The 14787-nt window shown below is 34.5% G+C and overlaps 1 protein-coding gene across 4 annotated transcripts in view; it reads left to right on the top strand.

The window, feature by feature from the left end:
- Window positions 1–14787, top strand: part of SOS2 (SOS Ras/Rho guanine nucleotide exchange factor 2) — a 91239-nt gene that overhangs the window by 52731 nt on the left and 23721 nt on the right. For all 4 annotated transcript variants that reach the window (XM_019451876.2, XM_019451877.2, XM_053889399.1 and 1 more), the window contains 6 exons: window positions 3436–3563; window positions 4280–4935; window positions 6386–6467; window positions 7850–7972; window positions 11625–11728; window positions 13552–13774. In XM_019451876.2, the coding sequence (XP_019307421.1) occupies window positions 3436–3563; window positions 4280–4935; window positions 6386–6467; window positions 7850–7972; window positions 11625–11728; window positions 13552–13774 (1316 nt within the window). The remainder of the gene's footprint in view (window positions 1–3435; window positions 3564–4279; window positions 4936–6385; window positions 6468–7849; window positions 7973–11624; window positions 11729–13551; window positions 13775–14787) is intronic.

Here is a 14787-nt window from a genome sequence, read left to right as displayed (position 1 = left end):
TGGCCATGATCTCACTGTTCATGAGTTTGAGCCCTGTGTCAAGCTCTGCACTGTCAGCACAGAGCCTGCTTGGGACTTCTTTCTCCCTCTCCTTCTGCCCCTCCCCTGCTTGAGCACACACACTCTGTCTCTCACTCGCTCTCTCAAAACATAAATAAACATAAAAGTAAATAAAACATATCCCAGGGTTTAAGGAATTTATGGCTTAGTGAAGAAAATAAACATTAAACAAATAATTACAACAAGTAAATGTAATTAAGTGTCTAAGAAGTAGTACTGTGGAATTGCTGAGGCAGGAGTAACAATGTCTAGGGAAGTAAGAAAAAAATTAATATGGGCTTTGGGGATGTAGGGATTTTTATCCTACTCTGGTGTGTAATTTATTTTGGGGAGCAATGAAAGGCAAATGCTGAGGAGCTTTTGCAGATTAAGAGTGGCAGTAAATCACAATATGTGTAAATCAAATCATGTTATGCATGGTAAACTTAGGTAGTGCTGTATGTCAATTATATCTTAATAAAACTGGAAAAAAGAGAGAGCCAGTAGAAACCTGACTGCATCCTGTATTGGAGAGAAAATTACTCTAAGGATTGTCAGGACATTGACAAAATTGGATATGCACAAAATTAGATAATAAAACTTCATGAATGTTACATCTCCTGAAGTCATTCACTACCATAGAAGAGTATCTTTGCTATAAGATGCACTGCTGGCATATTAAAGGAATGAAGGGGAATGATAGTATTTGAGAGTAATTTGTGTATCTCTTAAGTTTTCCTTGCATTCCAAAAACCATCTCAAAACTAGCAGCGGTTTTCCTTCCTCAGCAAGGAACTGAAAGGATAGCATCACACACTACTCTCAAATAGTTCAGGGGTAAAATGGTGCACATACCCTCACACAGAATAAGGAAGCATATGTAGCAAAATGTTAAAAGTTGGTTACTCCTATTATACAGGAATTATTTGTATTGTTTTCATAAATTTTTTATAAATTTGGTATTATTTTAAGAGAATATAAGGAGGGAGAAAAAGGAAGAGTTTCATAGAGAAGAGGCATTTGAGCTGTCCTAGAGGCTAATTTGCCAGGTGGATAAGGAGGAGCAGAGAAACCCTATAGAAAGCCATAGAGATGTGAAAGAGCTTGGCTTATTTGTAAGTAGTTCAGTATGGTAATTTCTGTGTTGCCGTAAGATGTTTAAATACATTCTTTCAAATGTCTGTAGACAGCTTGGGTATTTATTTGATGTTTATTAAATCTCACTGATCTTAATTAAGGTTCAGGAAATGTTTAGCAAATTGGTGAACTAAGATTATGGCAAACAGAGCCACTGCTTTATGTACTTTGATCACTAGGAAATCCTATGCTTTAAATACCCTGAAATATCCTTGAAATATCCTTTTTTTCCTGCTCCTTGACAGCCTTTAATTATAACATGGATATTTAGAAATGACATGGCCATTTATATAGATGAGTTTGAGCAGCCTGAAGACTAAGTAGACTATAGAAATAGTATCCTCATACACCTAAATAGAAGAGCAGCTCTCATTTTGGTAGACTGTCATTGTTAGAGATAATTTGAAATTTGGATTGACAGAAGCAGTAAGAAAAAAACTGTAATTAAGCAATTTATATCATCAATACCCATATTTACTAAGGAAATGTTTTAGAGTAGAGCTGAGAAGAATCTTTTTGCAAGAAATCTTTAAAGCAGCAAAATAAGTGATTTGGCTAGTAATGTTTCACCTTTAGAGGTCCGAATGACCAAGCCCTGATCCTTTTCCAATTTCTTTGGTATTTTGCCTCTTTTACTTTCATCCTCTCAATTTCTTATTTCTTAATCTAGAAATTAAGGCTTTATTTCTAATGATAGTCTCTTCAAGTATTTATATTGCTGATCTTTTGGTAATAAGACTTCTACATGTATCTCAAAACATGCCACAGATGGTTCTGCGCTCTGGAGAATAATTTTTAGGATATATAAATGAAAGGTAATGGACCTAGGAAAGCCTGGCTGGCTCAGTCAGAAGAACATGCAGCTCTTGACCTCAGGGTCATGAGTTTGAGCCCCATGTTGGGTATAGAGATTACTAAAAAATAAATAAACTTAAAAAAGGTAATGACCTAGCACTCAAACAATATTTATTCAGTTCCTTGCTGAGGAAGGGGGATCATTATTGAATGGTTTTCAGACTGTTCTTGGAATATCAGGAAAATTTATCACAAAATTTCTAGTAGGGTAGTTTAAAATAATGAAATAGGTTTAAATTTTTAAAAATTTTCTGAAAAGTGATTATAAGTTTTCCATATTTGTTCTTGCATAAATGTATTTTTGTATCTATATAATCTGTATATAATATATACATAACGCTCCACTTTGACTTCTTTTGTCAAACAAATTGAAATGTTGGAGGGGTGCCTGGGTGGCTCAGTCAGGTGAATGTCTGACTCTTGATTTCAGCTGAGTTCATGATCCCACGATTGTGGGATTGAGCCCCATGTCGGGCTCCATGCTGAATGTGGAGCTTGCTTAGGATTCTCTCTCTCTCCCTCTCTCTCTCTCTCCCTCTCTCTCTCCCTCTCCCTCTCCCTCTCCCTCTCCCTCTCCCTCTCCCTCTCCCTCTCCCTCTCCCTCTCCCTCTCCCTCTCCCTCTCTCTCTCCTCTGCTTGTGCTCTTTCTTCAAAAAAAAACCCAAAAACATTGGATCATCATCCAAACTGAATTATTTATTACAAGGTAAATTTTCTTTCATTTTGAGAGTGAGATACGAGAGAAATGTTGGATAAGTCCAATAAAGCCAGAGTTGTTAAAAATTTATAAACCTTATTTCTAAGTGTTAATGAGATAGAATATTGGCTTTCATGGTTTCTTGATATTTACTACAGTGGTTGAATTTTATGTTGTAAAAGATACCAGTTGAATCTCAAAGATGCTGTTTGCAGAAAAGTTTATGATGGATTGGTTTGCTAAATTTTGTATACATGATTATGTTATATAACAAAGATATGCAAGCTTTTAGACATTTCTGAAACATAAGAACTTAATCATTCAAGAATATGAAATAACTTATGTGGTTATCTTATAGTTACTAACAAAAGCAACCTGTAAGCTTCATGTTTTGCATATTTCAAACTATTTTTATGTATCTGGAAAATGTCCCAGTGTTTTTCCACACTTGCTTCTTTTTCTGATTGCTCTGGCAGTAGTACTTTATATGTGTGTTATATTTACGTATGTAGAAAGAGAGTTGGTTTTGAGAGATCAGGTATGTAATGAAATAAAAGTATAACTGGTTTTATTAAGCATATATTAAGCATATTATTAAGCATATTTAAAATTCATTTAGAGTTAATAATTTTTGTTGCTCTTTCCTCTAACTATAAGAAAAGAAAGAATTGAACAATGCAGGTTTAATATTTGTTTGTTTTTTTTAGCAATTGAAAGCATGTAGTGAAGAGCAGGAAGACAGAGAATGTTTGAACCAAGCTATTACTGCTCTTATGAATCTCCAAGGTAGTATGGACCGAATTTACAAGCAGTATTCACCTAGACGCCGACCTGGGTAATTCCAAACTGTTGAAAATATGAATGCTTCTGCATACTTCATTTATAGATCTGATGCCTAATTTTTTAAAAGAAGTCTTATTCATAGTGATAATTGCATTCTTGAAAGTTATACTTTTGTTTTACATTTTTCTTTTGGTCTTTGAGTTTAAAATTGGCATTGTCAGGAGCGCCTGGGTGCCTCAGTCACTTGAGCGTCTGGCTCTTGATTTTGGCTCAGGTCATGGTCTCAGGGTCCTGGAATCAAGCCCTGTGATGGGCTCTGCACTGGGTATGGAACCTGTTTGAGATTCTCTCGCTCTCTCTCTCCCTCTCTCCCCCACCTTCTGTCCCCACTCAAACTCTCTCTCCCTGTCTCTCTCTAAAATTAAAAAAAAAATTTAATTGGTATTGTCATATTGTTGAGATAGTGTATCTTTTAAAATTTTATTAAATATAGTCACTTTTGTATGTTATAGAATAAATTTAGGATTCTTTGTAACTTTAGTTCTTATGGCATTTGGAATGAAATACAGTTTCTGTAGTACTTTTCTTTCACAATAATGAAATTGAGGCATGTGTCTGTTGTGGCAAAGTTAGTAGGAGGAAGTAATGCTGAGTGCAAAATCTAGTGTTTGATTATTTAATATTTTTATCACTTGATTTGAGGTAGCTTAAAGAAATTTGGATTGCTTAGTCATTGAAAAAGCTAAATTTATCTTTTTTTTTTTTTAGGGATCCTATTTGCCCTTTTTATAATCGTCACTTAAGAAGCAAGCATCTGGCTATTAAAAAAATGAATGAAATTCAGAAAAACATAGATGGATGGGAAGGCAAAGATATTGGACAGTGTTGTAATGAATTCATTATGGAAGGTCCATTGACACGAATTGGTGCTAAACATGAACGGCATATTTTTCTCTTTGATGGCTTAATGATTAGCTGTAAGCCCAATCATAGCCAGTCACGCCTTCCAGGTTACAGTAGTGCAGAATACAGATTAAAAGAAAAATTTGTCATGAGGAAAATACAAATATGTGATAAAGAAGATACCTGTGAGTGTAAACATGCTTTTGAAATAGTATCCAAAGATGAAAACAGCATAATATTTGCTGCTAAGTCTGCTGAAGAGAAAAATAATTGGATGGCCGCACTTATTTCTCTTCACTACCGTAGTACACTAGATCGAATGCTAGATTCAGTGTTACTGAAAGAAGAAAATGAGCAGCCATTGAGATTACCAAGTCCTGAAATGTATCGTTTTGTGGTAAAAGACTCTGAGGAAAACATTGTTTTTGAAGACAACTTGCAAAGTAGAAGTGGAATTCCCATCATTAAAGGAGGAACTGTGGTGAAATTAATTGAAAGGTTAACATATCATATGTATGCAGGTATGTGAAACTCATTACAAATGCTTACTTACCTGGGTTGTGCCGTTTTGGGGGCACCTGAGTGGCTCAGTCTGTTAAGAGTCTGACTCTTGATTTTGACTCAGGTCATGATCTCACAGTTTGTGAGTTCGAGCCCCACATCTGGCTGTGTGCTGACAGAACAGGGCCTGCTTGGGATTCTCTCTCCCCCGCCCCCCCCCCCCCCCCCCCGCCCCGCCTCTCTGTTCCTTCCCTGCTTGTGCTGTCTCTCTCCAAATAAATAAATAAACTTAAAAAAAAAGTTTGCCACTTGTGATGAGCACCAGTTTTTGTACATAAGTGATGAATCACTAAATTCTACTCCTGAAGCCAATATTACCCTGTATGTTAATTAACTAGAATTTTTTTAAAAAACTTGAAGCAAAAAGAAAAAAATGCTTGAGGCATGGAAAAAAAGGGATTGCTTCTAAAATATAAAAAGAATTCCATAGGATCAAAGGGAATAAATAACTAATTAAATGTCTCTAAAATACAGTATTGTTGGTGCACATGGGGTGGCTTAGTTGGTGAAGCGTCTGACTTGGCTCAGGTCATGATCTCACGGTTCATGGGTTTGAGCCCCATGTCGGGCTCTGCACTGACAGTGCGGAGCCTGCTTGGGATTTTCTCTCTTTCCCTCTCTCTCTCTGCCCATCCCCCACTGTGATCTCTCTTTCTCTCTCTCTCTCTCTCTCCCTGTCTCTGTCTGAAAATAAACTTAAAAATATATATGTATAATATTGTTGACTTCATTAATTATTAAATATTCATAAAAATTGTATGACTCTTAAATTGGAAAACAGTCCTCATTTATCAAGAAATACCATGGGGTGCCTGGGGGGCTCAGTTGGTTAAGTATCCAACTTTGGCTGAGGTCACGATCTTACGGTTTGTGGGTTTTGAGCCCTGCATCGGGCTCTGTTCAGACAGAGCCTGGAGCCTGCTGTGGATTCTGTGTTTCCCTCTCTTTCTGCCCCTCCCCTGCTCGTGCTCTGTCTCTCTCTGTCCCTCAAAAATAATAAACATTAAAAATTGTTTTTAATTAAAAATAAATAAATCCCATAATTGGCAGGAAGACCATGGTGGGAGGAACCAGAATAAAAAGAAAAAGGAAAAGGGGCACCTGGGTGGCTCAGTAGGTTAAGCTTCTGACTTCTGCTGAGGTCACGATCTTATTGTTCAGAGTTCAAGCCCTACATTGGGCTCTTTGCTGACACCTCAGAGCCTGGAACCTGTTTCAGATTCTGTATCTCCCTCTCTGTCTCTGCCCCTCTCCTGCTCTCACGCGTGCACGCTCACTCACACTCTCTCTCTCAAAAATAAATTAACATTGGAAAAAAAAAGAAGGAAGTCCTCCAAAATATGCTACTTTGAATTAATGAAACTGAATAAATTGAACATACGTCCCATTTTATACTCTTTATCTTTTCAGATCCCAATTTTGTCCGTACTTTTCTTACTACATACCGTTCATTTTGTAAACCACAGGAATTACTAAGCTTACTGATTGAACGGTAAGAAAAATATTTATTTTACTTAACACTTTATAAAAAGTTAACTACTTTGTTCCTTGCAAAGTGATGGGGACCTAGTATGTGCTCAGCTAGTTTTTGAACATAATATATTTGGCATTAAATTAGTAGTATTACTGTTCTCTTCAAACAATGTGCTCATTGAAATATCTTTTATAAAAAAGATCTCTTCAGATCATAGCAATATTTATAGTGGTAATCAAAAAGACCCAATTTTGAGTATGTATTTAAATGAGTTTTGGGGGGGCAATAAAAACTTCCTTAAAAGAGACTTTTTTACTTGTCACTTTAAAATAGACTTTTTACTAAAGAAAATTTCAAACCATATAAAAGAGTAAATGGAAGAGTACAGTAAACCCCATTTATTCATCATCCAGCTTCAGTAATTATCAACCCATTTTTCATCTCTTTCCCTACTGACTTCAATACTCTAACCCAGGATTATTTAGGAGTAAATCCTACGCAACATATTTCATCTGTAAATATTTTCATTTTCATTTTCCAAAAGATAAATATTCTTATTAAAAACATAATTAAAGTCTTGTTATATGTAAAAAAATTAACAGTTCCTTCATTATGATTAGTTTTTTAAAAACTCTAAGTTTTGGATTGAATTTTTCCTCTTTAGATAGTGTCTGGGCTCCAAAATAATTTTTGTTTCACATATAAAAACCTAATATACCAGAATTACATCTTCACCTGTATCATTATGTTGTACTGTGAAACTAAGTTTACCAGACTGAATCAGTGTAATGTGCTATGAAGATCTAGTTAGTTGTATTTCCATGTCCAAAATAAGGAAAGCACATTTCTTAGACTCCTATTTCAGCTATATTTCCTATGATTGGGCAAGGTTTCCTTTTATTTGTTTGTTTTAGCTTTGATTGTTACCTTATCCACTTAAGTGTGTTCTTCAAATATTGTTTAAAATTCAGTTTGGGCCTTCTCTTGTATGTATAGTCATTTAAGGAAGTTTATGTCTACTTTAATTTTAACAAAATAAATATTAAGGACAGATTATTAGATTAACAATTCTGTTACATCATTTAAGACAGTTTTTCTCCTTATAGATTATTTTTATATAGCTTGATCTTTTAAATTGACCTTTTCTGTATTGATCAGTGCTAGTTATCAAACTTGTTTTGATAAAAGTAAGAATATTAAACCTTCCTACTGTGTAGCTAAAGAACAATTTCTTACAGTATGTAATACTTCGGGGAAAGTTTATCAGTAATTGTACTTTTCACATAAATGATAGGAAAGAAAGTTGCTTAAATACAATATTTTTTCTGTTGTATTTTAAATCCTTTTCGTTTGTATATGAAACAAAAAATTTCTCTCATTTTGCTTCTTTTTTTTCTTAGATTTGAAATTCCAGAGCCAGAACCTACTGAAGCAGATAAATTGGCAGTAGAGAAAGGCGAACAGCCAATCAGTGCAGACCTTAAAAGGTTTCGCAAGGAATATGTCCAACCAGTACAACTTAGGTTTGGCCTGAATATTTTATTTTTTATGTGCTGTTCAATTTTCAATATACAGTTAACATACCAGGATACCTATTAAGTAAAAATTATAAAATTTTATGTGAGTGTGCCTACTGTCAACTTTGCTCCTCCTCCTTTGTGATCATCTAGTGATTCTGGGCTATTTTATAGTTTATGATATTTATGGAATCTATAGCTCTTTCCCCATTATTCTCACACAAAACATAGACATTTATTACTTCATCTAAAAAATCATTTCAGCAATTTCTAAAAATGTTAATTGATAATAGCAGCTGCTAGCTGTTAGGTACTCTCTGTGTACCTAAATGCCTTATCGTTTTTATCTCATCCTCATAACACAGTTACTACTTTATATATGAAAGAAATTGAAACTTATATGAGGAAATTGAAACTTAGCAAGATAAAGTAATTTGAGATAGGTCATATAAAGAGAACAGCAGGACAGGTTTCAGACTCCATTCTGTCTTCTTAAGCCCGTGTTCGTTTTTTATACCACTGAGATTGGAAATTGGAAGCTCCTTTGACTAGCTTTCTTTACAATCCCTAATTGTACATGATCTAAATATTTTTTTCTTTGTAAATATTAAGATTCCTTGATTATTGCTAACTAATAAATTACAACTTTGGAACTGAGTATATGATTTATTTTCCAGGATAATTGCCACAAATGAATGTAGTTTCAGAGAAATGATAGAGTTCCCAGCTACATGACTCTCAGCCAAAACTTTAAAAAATTTAAGGGGTACCTGGCTGGCTCAGTCAGAGCATGCGACTCTTGATTTTGGGGTTGTGAATTTGAGCTCTGTGTTCGGTAATAATAGTTATATATTCTATTTTAAATGTTTAAGTGGCTTTAAAAAATATATCCCTATATAATTTGAGCAATAGCTAAGATTAGCTAGGGGAAGCCATCTTGGAAGAGGTAAATCTGAGTGACCCTAAAGGGTGTATAGGATTTAGGTAGGCAGAAAATGACCATAGGTATTCAAGGTCCTGGGAAATAGTATGAACAAAGGCAAGAAGACAAAAGTGAGAATGGTGTGCAGACAAAATAAGTAAGGAAACTGACTCAACAGAAATGAAGACAATGTATTGCAAGAAGTAGTAGATGGTATTAACTATATGGAATGAATGGGGTGGAATTCAAGATGGCCTTGAAATACAAGCCAAGTTTTTAAAACAGTCCTACAAACATTAAAGGATTTTTAGCAATGATGGTAATTTTTATAACGATTGTAACATTTCTATTGTTGTATTGCAAAATTTTTAACATATGAAATTTGAGAGAATTTTACAGTGAGAGTTCATACATCCACCACCTAGATCTACTGTTAATTTTGCTATATTTATTTTATCACATATATATTTATTCTTCTTTTGGTCCATTAATCGTCAAATTTAGGGGATGTATTTCAAAGTACACTTCTTAAATACTTCAATTTGTATATCATTAAAAGTGCATTATTTGTTTATTGTACTTTTGCATCTTTTTTTTAAGTTTATTTAGAGAGTGAGTACATGTGCATACATATGCACACACATGAGTGGAAGGAGGGGTAGGAGAGAAGAGGAGAGAGAATCCCAAGCAGGCTCTGAGCTGTCAGCACAGAGCCTGATGTGGGGCTTGATTTCATAAGCTAAGATTCAGACCTGAGTCAAAATCGAGTTGGTTGCTCAACCATTTGCCCCCCAGTAGCCCCAAAACAATCACATCTTAAATGTACTTTGGTTGAATTTTAACAAATACATACATCTCTATAATCCAAACTCCTTTCAAGATATAAATGTTCCCATCACCTCAGAAAGTTTCCTCATGCCCATTCTAATCAATTTTTGTCCTCATTGCCCAAAGCACTATTCATCTTCCTCCACAGATTGGTTTTACCTGTTTTAGAATTTCATATAAACGGATTCTTATGTACTCTTTTGTGTCTGACATTTTTCACTCATCATGCTTCTGAGCATGTTTTTGCTTGTGTCAGTAGTTTCTTCTGTTTTATTGCTAAGGTAGCAATATGAATATACCACAATTTTTTTTCCCACTGAAGGACACCTGGGTTCTTTTCAGTTTTTTATTACTATGAATAAAGCTGCTATGAACTTTATTTTATAAATCTTTTGTGAATATATTTTTTCATATGTCTTGGGTAAATAACTCAGAGTGGAGTGGCTAGCTTTGTAGAGTATTTATATTTTTGGTTTTAAAAGAAACTGCCGAATCTTTCCCCAAAGTGATTGTTCTTTATTACACTCTTACCACCAATGTATGAGAGTTCCAGTTGCTCCATATCCTCACCAACATTTAGTTATGTCAGTCTTTATATTTTAGCTGAACTGGTGGGGTATAGTGGTATGTCTTTGTAGTTTTAATTTGCATTTTTCTTTTTTTAAATTTTTTTTTACATTTATTTATATTTGAAAGACAGAGCACTAGTGGGGGAGGGGCAGACAGAGAGGGAGATACAGAATCTGAAGCAGGCTCCAGGCTCTAAGCTTTGAGCACAGAGCCTGATGTAGGGCTCGAACTCACGAGCTGTGAGATCATGACCCAATTGGAAGTCAGACGCTTAACTGAGTGAGCCACCCAGGTGCCCCATCTGTTTACATTTTCTTAATAATGTCTTTTGGTCAATGGAAGTTTTTAATTTTGATGAAGTCTACTTATGAGATTTTTTTTCCTGTACATGATACTAATTTTAAAATTACATTAGCTGCTGTAGAAATTATGAAGGACAGAAATTGGCAACAGATTAACCTAAGTGTGAACTAGAAGTTAACAGTTTTGTTTCTTTGAAATATTTTCTAAGCCACTGAGTCTACCAGGCACACAGTAACTTAAGATTGCTTAATTATAGATAACATGACAGAGATTGGGAATTTAAAGTTTTTTCTTTAAAAAAAAACTGGGAGAAAAACTAAAGTCGGGTGGGGTTGGGGGGGGAGGGAAGCTAACCTACAAATGGTCATTTTTTAAAATAATGAAGAAAAAATTCTAAAGTAATTAATTTACACTATCATTATGTAGTGTTATATTTGTTATATATAATGTTATATTTATACAGATAGATTAAATCTCTGTTTGCAAGGTTGTAAGAGTCATTTGTGAGGTACTACAAAACAAAACAGCTCTGTCAGAAATATTTTTATCTTGACATAAAATAAGGAAATGTGGGCATAACTGTAGATAACAGAAGTCTGATGATAGCACTTGAGTTTAGAAACAAATACACTAATCTTATTTGATTTGCCATTTTATGTGAAAAATATATCAATTTAGATCTTTAAAAAAAATCCTTTTCAATTTAAGAATTTAAAATAGTGTTTGTACTGTACAGAAGATGAATTTTCTACATATCTATAAAGAAAAGTTACTTTTCCTAAGCATAAAGGGGTGGTTAAATATGGAAACTACAATTTTTATGCTTATAAATATTTTTAAAGTATAATTTTAAAACAATAAATTAGTCTTGAGACCGGTTTTCACATCATTGAAGTACTTAAGGTTTTAACTAAATACAAAATAGAGACTCTGAGTGTTATATTGGCCCTTGTATATAAAGTTGTCACTATGATATTAGAGAAGTAGAAGAAGCTGAGGTTTTGCTAAAATGTGTTTCTTTCCATTTTTTTTTAGGATCTTAAATGTGTTTCGGCACTGGGTTGAACATCATTTTTATGACTTTGAAAGAGATTTGGAGTTGCTTGAGAGACTAGAATCCTTCATTTCAAGTGTAAGAGGTATATTATTTAAAGGTTTGATTGAATCTTATGTTGCACATGAGTTGATTTTTAAATTTGACTTTTAAATAAGCTAAACTATTTTATGTATTTTAGCAGTTGAAATAACATTTGGTATGGTTTATAGACTCTAAGGAACTCACATGTTAGAGCCACTGGAAGTCTGAGAACCTTACCTTTTCAAGTTTTTTAGGAGAATCTTTCTTTAAAAGAAGTTATAAGTCTTCTTTAATAAACATTTAAAATTTTATCTCAAGGTTTCCATTCTTTCAACTAATTTTATCTATTTTCGTGTTCTCCTTAATCTTATTCTTTAGTTTTGAATGGTTAACAGCTTTTCAAAGTGATATTTACTTCTTCTGGAAAAGTCTTTGTATATTTTTAGCACCTGAAAGATAGGACTTTCCTATCTGAAGTTTCAGAGCACAGCCCATGAAATTAAATTCTGCACCATGAACATTTAAGCAAATGTATATTATTGAATCAAGATCATTTATCTAACAGTATAAGGCATTAATTAAGAATAGTTTAAACCTAACTTCTCTCCTGCTTGTTTTTACTTAAGGGGGATTTTATTTAAAATAGAGACTGTGATTCCTTTGTTTCAGCTTTGAGATGTTTAAGATACATTATCATCATGTGTGCCTTGATACTTGTTTTTGGTAGTAAATTAATTTTTTTATATTATTTTCTTAATGAGGACACTAAATTATATATGATCTAAGAAACTCCTAAAATACATATATGTAGGGGCACCTGGGTGGCTCAGTGGATTGAGCATCTGACTTTTGATTTTGGCTCGGGTCATGATCCCAGGGTCATGGGATCCAGTCCAGTGTTGGGCTCTGCATTAAGTGTGCAACCTGCTTAAGATTGTCTCTCTCTCCCTCTGTCCCTCTCCCCCACTCACACTCACTCTTTCTCTCTCTCTAAAATAAAAAAATAAAATACATATATGTATTAGAATAAAGCAAGTAAAGGGTTATGTTAATGTCTAAAGTTGATGTCGTAAGGCCTTTCTGAAGTAAGTTATACCACAGCATAACCAAATAGTGATGAGGGAAAGTTTCTTTTTATAAAAATATTTTAACTAATAAACGGAGAAGGAATGATAGAATTAGAATATTACTATTTTTCAACTCCCTAATAATATTGTAACAAGAGAAGTAACTGGACATTATATGCTGGCTGTTGGAACTATTCGTGCAAGTATTCATGTCAAAAAATTGATCCTATATCGTATCACATCTCTGTGTGTATGATTTACAGAAAAAAAAGGGAACAGAGATACCACAAAAACAATTGGAAAAATTCAGAGTTGGGAAATACCACAAGGCAGATGGTTCCATTTTAACAAGTGAATTGCAAGCAAAAATGAGAGAGAAAAGGAGAGACTGTAGATTGATGAAAAGAGATTTGAGACACTGACTCAGTGCAATTTATAGTTCATGTTAAAACCCTATTTCAAAGAAACCAACTATTAGAAAGCATTTATGAGAGAATCAGGGAAATCTGAGCACTAATTAGATTTGATGATATTAAGTTATTGTCATTTTTATATATGATAATGGTATTGTGGTCATTTAAAAAAAGTGTTTAATTTTTTAGATACATACTTAAATACAAATGAAATAATATGATATACTTGTTTCACAATAACATGGGGGTGGAGGGAGGGCATGAGTGGGGTTAGATGAAACCAAAATTGGCCATGAGTTGATAATTATTGAAGCTGGGTGAAGATCAGAGATTATACAAAGATTTGCAGTCAGTCTGTCAAGTAAAAGGTATTTTTTTATTTGTACTCTGCAACACAAACATAGGGAAAGCTATGAAGAAGTGGGTAGAGTCAATTGCTAAGATCATCAAGAGGAAGAAACAAGCTCAGGCAAATGGAATAAGCCATAATATTACCTTTGAGAGTCCACCTCCACCAATTGAATGGCATATTAGCAGACCAGGACAGTTTGAAACATTTGATCTTATGACACTTCATCCAATAGAAATTGCACGTCAGCTGACACTTTTGGAATCTGATCTCTACAGGTAAACAATTAATGTTCATTTGCTGCTGTTTTCAAGAATCTTAAACATACCTCTGTCTATTTTCAGAACATTTTGCAAATTATTTATGAATGCTTAAAAATGCCTCATGTCGGGGTGCCTGGGTGGCTCAGTTGGTTGAGCATCCGACTTCGGCTTGGGTCATGATCTCACGGTTCATGGGTTCGAGCCCCGCGTCAGGCTCTGTGCTGATGGCTCAGGGCCTGAAGCCTGCTTTGGATTCTGTGTCTCCCTCTCTCTCTGCCCCTCCCCTGCTCACACTCTGTCTCTCTCTCAAAAATAAATAAAGATTAAAAGAAATTTTTTTTAAAAAATGCCTCATGTCTTCTTGTGGGCTTGGAAGAAAGCTCACAGCACAGTTTTTAACTACAATTTTTTTCTATAGATAAAAGTCTTATATTGCTGTTTAGGCCTAGAGTAGGTCCTAAAAATCCTTCACTAGAGTAGTGGTGGAGAGAAACTATGCAGCAGAATAGCAACACTTTCAAGGCAGTCACCCAGCTTCTGCTCCTGATACTTTCTCAGATTGCTTTAGTTGGAGTTGGTTCAGCTAAATCAGTCAGTATGGATTGGTAGACTCTTAAAGGCAGCTGAGTAAATAGAATATTGAGTGAGACAAGCTTTATTTTCTTTTTTCAGGTTCTACATAATCAAAATTTTAATTTGGAGTTTGAGTTAGGTTTGCTAGGCAATTGAATAACAAAATTTTTAGAAGAATAAAGATTCCATTATTTTTTGAAAGGAGTCTTAAGTATTTCAGCTGTTTGAAGTCAGTATTAACTTAAGGGGCGTCTGGGTGGTTCAGTTGGTTAAACATCTGACTTCAGCTCAGGTTATGATCTCACGCACAGCTTGTGAGTTCGAGCCCCATGTTGGGCTCTGCTGTCAACACAGAGCCCACTTCAGATCCTCTGTCCTCCCTCTGCCCCTCTATTTAAGTTAAAAATTCATATTAACTTTAAAGAAAAGTTATTAAGTGTGATGATGACCCATGC

This window comes from Panthera pardus, unplaced genomic scaffold (genome assembly GCF_024362965.1).
Source record: "Panthera pardus isolate Hobbes unplaced genomic scaffold, ASM2436296v1 HiC_scaffold_24, whole genome shotgun sequence".
NCBI classification, from domain to species: Eukaryota; Metazoa; Chordata; class Mammalia; order Carnivora; family Felidae; genus Panthera; species Panthera pardus.
Note: the sequence above shows the minus strand (reverse complement) of the source record. Positions and strands in the feature narration are given on the sequence as shown.